The 8,146-nt window shown below is 44.9% G+C and overlaps 1 protein-coding gene across 1 annotated transcript; it reads right to left on the bottom strand.

Annotated features, from left to right (window-relative positions):
- Positions 1–6,910: 6,910 nt before the first annotated feature.
- LOC115379937 (trace amine-associated receptor 13c-like) lies at positions 6,911–8,146 on the bottom strand. The gene is made up of 2 exons (XM_030080911.1): positions 7,983–8,146; positions 6,911–7,730 (listed from the first exon to the last, which is right to left on the bottom strand). Exons 1-2 carry the CDS (start codon positions 8,144–8,146, stop codon positions 6,911–6,913), a joined length of 984 nt encoding a protein of 327 aa, XP_029936771.1.

Below are 8,146 nucleotides of genomic sequence, written 5' to 3'. Positions count from 1 at the left end.
AGGAACATCAGGCCCATGTGCGTCAGGTGCTGCAGCGGTTGCTTGAGAACAAGCTGTATGTTAAAGCTGAGAAGTGTGAGTTTCATGCCTCCACTGTCTCCTTTCTTGGCTATATCATCTCTCAGGGGCAGCTGAAGATGGATCCTGCCAAGCTCAAAGCAGTTGCTGACTGGCCTGCACCTACTGACCGCAAGAAACTCCAGCGCTTCCTCGGCTTTGCTAACTTCTATAGGAGGTTCATTCAGAACTATAGTAAGTTAGCCGCCCCACTCACAGCCCTTACCTCAACCAAGTCTCCTTTCTGTTGGTCCCCAGAAGCTGAGTTGGTGTTTCAGACGCTCAAGGAACACTTCACTACCTCTCCAGTCCTGGTTCAACCTGACCCATCCCTCCAGTTCATCGCGGAAGTGGATGCTTCAGATTCAGGGGTAGGGGGCAGTGCTTTCACAACGTTCTCCTAAAGACAATAAGATCCATCCTTGTGCCTTTCTCTCTCACAAGTTGTCTGCTGCAGAGCAGAATTATGATATTGGCAACAGAGAGCGTCACTGGTTGGAGGGCACAAGACACCCCTTTGTAGTGTGGACTGACCATAAAAACCTCTCCTACATCCAGACCGCCAGACGCCTCAACTCTCGCCAAGCCAGGTGGGCTTTGTTTTTTGGTAGATTCAATTTTACGCTTACCTACCGTCCAGGTTCCCGGAACACCAAGCCCGATGCTCTGTCCCGGCAGTTCTCTGTTGATGAATCTCCCTCAGAACCTGAGCCCATTCTGCCGCCCACCTGTGTTGTGGCAGCTGTCACCTGGGAGATTGAGGCCCAGGTTCGCCAAGCTCAAACCACCCAGCCTGACCCAGGTAATGGTCCACCCAACTGTCTCTTTGTCCCAGATGCTGTGCGTTCCCAGGTGCTCCAGTGGGCCCATTCCTCCCGTTTGACCTGCCACCCTGGAATTCATAGAACCCTGGCCTTCCTCCGTCGGTGTTTTTGGTGGCCCACCATGGATCCTGATGTCCGCTCCTTCATCTCTGCCTGCTCTGTCTGTGCCCAAAATAAAACCTCCACCAAACCTTGTTCTGGACTCCTCCATCCGCTGCCTATCCCTCGCCGCCCCTGGTCACACATCGCTGTGGATTTTGTCACTGGTTTACCCCCTTCAGAAGGTAGCACTACCATACTCACCATTGTTGACCGTTTCTCTAAATCAGCTCACTTTGTGGCTCTCCCCAAACTTCCTTCGGCCAAGGAGACTGCTGACCTCCTTGTAAAGCATGTATTTCGGTTGCATGGCTTGCCTTCTGATATTGTCTCCGACAGGGGTCCTCAATTCATTTCCCAAGTCTGGAAGGCCTTCTGCACGGCCCTGGGAGCTGGGAATTGGAGACTGCTCTTCGCTGTGTTGTCTCTGCCAACCCATCATCCTGGTCTTCTCAGTTACCCTGGGTAGAGTACGCACATAATACACTTCCTAATTCTTCCTCTGGTCTCTCACCCTTCCTATGCTCTCTGGGTTATCAGCCCCCCTTGTTCCCAGCCCAAGAGGAGGAAGTTGCGGTGCCTTCTGTCCAGGCCCATATGCGCCGTTGCCAAAAGACCTGGAGGCGAGCTCGAGCGGCACTCCTTCAAGCCTCCTCAAAGTCTCAGGACCATCGTCGCCAAGCTCCGGCACCCAAGTACTCTCCTGGACAGAAGGTATGGCTTCTGGCTAAGGACTTGCCTTTAAGAGTGGAATCTCGCAAGCTGTCTCCCCGTTATGTGGGGCCCTTTGAAATTGTAAGAGTGATAAACCCTGCAGCTGTCCGTTTGAAGTTGCCTGCCACTATGAAGGTTCACCCAACATTTCATGTTTCCCAAATCAAACCTGTTCGGTCTAGTCCCATAGATCCGCAATCCAGCCACCTCTCATCCCGGACTCAGCCTGCACCTTCAGTTGAAATAAACCTGTAATCTATGCCTTTTTCTACCCCTGGTTTAGAAAAGCTATTAAACCCATTTTTACACTTAAGATTCTGCAGCCTGACTCCCGTGAGGCCAACATATTGTAGTGAGGCTGTGGAATCAGACCTTTTCTCTGATGGGTAAAATATGTTTGTTTATGTTTTTGCTTAGCTAATGAATTACTGTAAAACACCAAAAGGCTGGACAATTGAAAAAGATATACAACTTTTTTTTATTGTTTATATGTATATTTAAAGTCTTCATAAATCATACTGTCTATCAGGTGATCTGTGTCTCTGTTGCTTTACGACACAGTGTAATAGTATCCTATCACAGGAGCAATAAAATGTTCATTGTTTTCATCAGGGCCGGCCCTTCCTATGTTGGCGCCCTAGGCGAAATTACTCTCTTGCGCCCCTCCACCGCTAAGATCACTTTTTCATCTAGCGCCATCATCATGTCACATCAGGCTATTTGGGCTCGTTAATGTTGAATTGGATATTTCCATTAATGGTGCAATTGTTAAAATAGTGTTCAATTATGTTTGGACTCCTCTTTGCAGGGACGGTGGCGTGCGTTTCGCAACAGGTGCGTTTTTGCGCAGACGTATGCCTAACGTCGGTTGTAACAATAACAATAATAATAAAAGTATACTGTTAACTTACCATACATCGGTCATCGGTAGGCTACATCTGTCACACTGTGTCCGCTTTGGGTGGAGATAAAAGGCAGGTGGATCAGGAGGCAGCAGGGAGAGGTAGGCTATTTCTCCAGGGAGGCCACCGGACACAGTGGGTTACCCGGCTGCTCATATATGAATCCCCTCAGGCTTTCTATGTTTTTTTCGGCAGCATCTTTGTGATTTTTTGTGCATTCAGCGTGACATATTTTGGGCCATTTTCGTCGTGGCGAATGCTGAAAGAGTCGGGCTTTACGGTTGCCCTCGTTCGCCCTGCATCCCATATGAAGCTGCACGTCAAACCAGACTTTACAGAAAAGCCCCGAAGGTGTGTCTGAGCTTCGTGCCTGAAAGTGCTTCATCTTCTGGCAGTCTGCCTCGGTTATGGCTTGGTGGTGGGAAGATTTGTCACGTCCTTCTCGGCGGAGTTTCTTTACCACACCGGCGAAAACACTGTTGCTGGTGGTGAATTCAGCGTCTTTTAACAGACACCAAGCAGCTCCTCCAACCACTCATCCAGGCTCAGGCCACCCAGCAAATCAAAATTCACCACAAAGTCTGACATTTCGTTTACAAAAGTCTTGAAACAAATGTGACCTAATGAGTAAGCTGAGTGCAGAGTAGTTGGTTGCTAGGCAACGCATTTCCGTTTACACTGGCACAGGGATATTTTGTGCTGCGGTCTGCCAGCGGGTTACACTGATTTTACAACGGCCTTAAATCACATTTAAGGATGGGAAGCACCCGTCTTATAAACAACGGATAAAACGCACACACAGCATAAAAAGGTCCAAGTTATTTTGGTTACAGCTTATTCAGAATAATAAATCTATCATAGGCTATTCAGTGCAGAAGAAATGGTCCCAGTTATTTTTGTTACTGTGGCTTGGCTTGCTGACATGACTGAAGGGATGAAGGAGGAGGAGGAGGACTGGCGTTGCTTTGGGAGCGGGGCCGGACGGCTGAGCTCACCGGTAAACTAGAACTCGCACTCGTAACATTTAAATCAAGTGGTGGAATGGCCGCAGGAGTTTCCTCCTGCTCAACACGGAGTCGTTTGGTGAAAAAGCCAAGTAAACTGCTCTGTTTCGCCATAATAAACTCCGTCTCCGTCTCTCTTTTTTCTCTTTACCTGTACATATTTCTTTCTTCCTGAGTCGGGGAGGGACCGTTTGCGTGCAAACTAACTGATTCATTTGATTGGGTCACATGCTGATGACGCAGCCTGGGGGCGGGCACTCACGTATGATAGAAAGCTGCTGATTGACTGAGAAGCTAGTTTCACATGAGCTCTGCTAAGGCTGGCATGGCTGGCTGGATGAACATTTTAATCCCGAAAACATATTGTTCTGATTGGGTGGGCCTGGCTCAAAATGGCGCCGCCTATGCGGTAGAACAACCGGTGCCAGCGTCCCTCTGGCCGCTAGCGGCGCCCCTCCAGCAGATGGCGCCCTTAGCATTTGCCTATACTGCCTATGCCACGGGCCGGCCCTGGTTTTCATTCAAAATAGTCACGTTTATGAGTAATCTATCCATAGAGTGGCAAAGAGTTACATGATAAATACTCTAAAACTTCTTAAGCAGTCCCTTATTATTACAAAATTTTCACACCTTAATTCCCCAGAACTTTGTTGATACTTTGTTGATACTTTGTAATTACTCCATAACTACAAGATAGTTACACTGTAATTTGTTGGTAAATTAAAGTGCTACCCAATGAATAACAGTGTTTTTACATGTTATTTTGGACTATGAATGTGTAACATTATAAAAACATTGTAACTGGCAGCATGAGAAAAATCCAGAAAATTATGGAATGAAGATTATAAGAAAAATTATGGGTGAATGATGCGAGAATCTGTCTATCATGGTCCATTCTGATGGGGAAAATGATTTGACTGTGAAAATGAAAACTTGGCTCATCATTCTGCATCAGGGTTTTAACAATTTGTGGCACTGGTGTCTTACTTTCTTTATTTTGGTCCAATACTAAAGAGGCATATTGATTTCATAGGGATATTGTGAATTATCACCAGAGGAGAATTCATGAATTGGTAGTAATTCACACCTTTAAGGTTTAATCTTCAGCCAGATGCCATAGAATAAAATCAGCTGTTTGGAGGATTTTTGGAATATGAATTGTGCCACTGCTGTGATTTAAAAAAGTGAGGGGGAAATGGGACAACCTTATTGAATCGCTTTATCAACTGAGAATCTTGTGGTAATGAGACTGTGCTATTAGTATCCATATAAAGTCTTTTAACTAAACTTATAGTTTACTCCAAATCCATACAATTCTAAAGTACGGAACTTAAACTTGTCTTCAATCACGTCAAAAGCTTTAAATAAAAACTACAAATGAAATAAAACCTTCATCTTCAGTTAAATGATTGTAATCCAGTAAGTCAAGCACAACTATACCTGACTGTAAATCTGAGATTTTGCGATTTGTGTGATATGCTGGTTTTCAATGTGTTGGCATAAATATAAATTTGAAAAGGAAAGGAAGGAAAGATGGAGCTGTGCGCCCTCAGGGGAAACCGGGCGTGTGAGCAGAGGTGATGACAAACATGTTCTGATGGAAAAGATGGGAGGTCTGGCACACACACACAAACACATCAAAACATTTTCTCTCCATCTTTTACTCCTTTCACACTGCAAGCTGAACCAGTGTTGATTTTGTGTTGGAAAGGGTTAACCTGTGTTCGCAAGTCTGACAAATGTCATGTCCGACAAAGGTCCATGTCACTGTGAATGGTGCGCCACCCGTGATGCTAACAACCAGGGCGGGATAAATGATCTCACTGGTTGCAAATAAGGGCATGGTGAGTGGTGGAGGTTTGTCCCGACCCTGTAACAAGCCGTTTCATTTTAAACAGCCTGTAGTCCAGGGTGATTCAACCATGAGCCATGGAGAATCAGGAGTCTGCAGGTTTTCATCCCAACCAAAAACTCCACAGCTTACCTCACCTTCAAGCAGAGAGGAGGAACTAACCTGTGAAATCACTTGGTGTTTTTAGTTGGAATGAAAACCTGCAGACTCTTGGCTGTCCATGTCCACCTCTGTGTGTAGTCCATACAGTAAAACACCGATGAAGGCAGAAACTGCTCATAACCTCAAAAAATGAACTCACTTCCAAATGCTGCTGTGATTGAAACTTAGAATAATGTTCATAATATTTATCAGTACAGCTCCCAGCCTTTCTATGAGTTCACCTGTTTAACTGCAGGCAGGCTCGCAATGCAGGGCGGGGAAATAAAATTAATGCATTGATATATTGATTCATGCATTATTATCAAATGCATTGGGTATATATAATACATAATATATATATATAATATGCTGCTGTGATTCAGGGATAGGCTCACATTTTTAACGTTGTAATTTTTCAAATAAACTTGCAAAAAGATAATACCTGTCATCTTTTCCATCCTTTATAAAATAAAAATCGTATTACATTATCAAGCAATTTTATGAAAAGTTTATGAAATTGAAACCCATTTTATTACATTTGGACAAGTTTTCACATTATCCCACACCTGTCACATGCCCGGCCCTGTTGAGATGCTAGAGTGAGTGCAATATGCTTTTCATTCTTCCTACATTTTTGTAATTTTCCTGTTTGCAGTCTGAAGCCCCTTCCCAGCATGTGAGTTAACTGTCATGCATGGCTCCCAGGTTGGGACTGTGAGGCTGTACCTGACTCGTCACGAGTAGGCATTAAACCGTGCTGAACGGGTCAAATAACCCTGGTCCCACCCTGGTCAGTGTTTTGAAAGAGGTATCTCTTTCTCCCTCTCTATCATTTCAGTTCAATTCAATTCAATGGGGCTTTATTGCCATAGGAAATGTTCACTTTGCGAAAGTGAGTGAAAAATCTCTCTCCCTCTCATTGAAAGCAGCAATGCTGGAGGGCAAACAATCTGTTCTGAAGAGGCACTGCCCCATTAGTAATAATAACAACTATTATTATTATTATTATTAGTAGTAGTAGTAGTAGTAGTAGTAGTAGTAGTAGTAGTATTGTAGCAATATTAATAATCCGGAGGATTTCACAGAGCTCTGGCTCTTCTAACTAAACACAAAGGCTGACGGAGCCTTTGGCCAAGGAGCCAGTACTGAATCTCTTGCAATTGTCCCTAACGTTGCTTGTGTTTTTAACTTGTAAGCACTCTAATTAATTTCATTATTTTAAAAGGCCTAATTTCTGCAGCTTCACAGCCCCCAGCATGAACAAACACATCTCTCCCATTACAGAAAAGATCTGATTGCAGTCAGTCCACAGCCTCTCTACAGTATGTTGGCCTCACAGGAGTCAGGCTGCAGGATCTTAAGTGTAACTATGTGCTTGATAGTCTTTCTAAACCAGGGGTAGAAAAAGGCGTAGATCACAGGGTTTAGACAGGAGTTAAAATAAAACAGCCAGTTCTCAAAAGCTAGAAATGCAGCAGTGAGCAAGTCAGCCTGGCCTGCAAGAGAGGCACAATAATATGGAAAGGCACATATTAGAAACACAGCTATGACAACACCAAGAGTCCTGGCTGCTTTCAGCTCCGATTTCTTAGCAGTTACAGTCCCTGAAGGCTGCAGATTGACAGACACAATGTGGGATCTCATGGCACGAGCCTGAGACACAGCCACCACAAACACTCTCATATACAGAACTACTATCACAGTAACAGGAGCAATAAAGGTGAAAACAAGGTCAACGGCTCCTGAGATATAGTTAATGACAACTACACACTCTCCATAGCAAGAATTATACCTGCCTGGTTGTGTCAGATGATCCTTTTGAATCAATGCGTTGTAGAAAATAGAGCAGATCCAACACAGACAAACACAGATTTTAACTCTTCTCAGAGTGACTTTGGTGGGGTAGCACAGAGGGTCACAAATAGCCACATAGCGGTCGACTGATATGAGAACTGTGTTTCCTATTGAGGCAGAGGTAATGATAAATTCTACAACGTAATACAGAGGGCATAGGAGGTCACCCACGAGCCAGCAGGCCCCTGTGAGGATGATTTGAACCGGCATCACCAGGAGGCCCACAAGGAAGTCTGAGACAGCCAGAGAAAGGAGGAGGAGGTTGGTGGTGGTGTGCAGCTGCCTGGAGAGAAACAGGAGCATTATGTTCTTTCATAATATGAGTAAAACAGGAGATACTGTTGGTAGTATATGCTAGTGTTAATGGCTAATGGCTTTGCACATTACAAATGTGCAAAGCCATTATTTAGCAACTTGTTACTTCTCATCAAAGGCCAAGCTGTGACAATACTCATGTTTTATATTGTAACAACGACACATTTATGGGTTAAATCTACCAGCTCTATGAGACTGTATTGGTGGAATATTAGTCTGCCTGTAGTGGGAGATGGAGATGATGACCAGCAGGTTGAGAGCCACAGTGAGCACAGAGATGGAGGACAGCAGGATGTAGGTTTCAGAGCGAGGACGTGTCGGCCTCCTGCAGGAGGCGTTGAGGAGTTGTGGAAAGCAGAGTTCAGCTCCTTCCAGGGTCTCCAT

This window comes from Myripristis murdjan, chromosome 21 (assembly GCF_902150065.1).
Source record: "Myripristis murdjan chromosome 21, fMyrMur1.1, whole genome shotgun sequence".
In the NCBI taxonomy this organism is placed as follows: domain Eukaryota; kingdom Metazoa; phylum Chordata; class Actinopteri; order Holocentriformes; family Holocentridae; genus Myripristis; species Myripristis murdjan.
The sequence above is the reverse complement of the archived record's forward strand: the minus strand, read 5'-3'. Positions and strand labels throughout refer to the sequence as shown.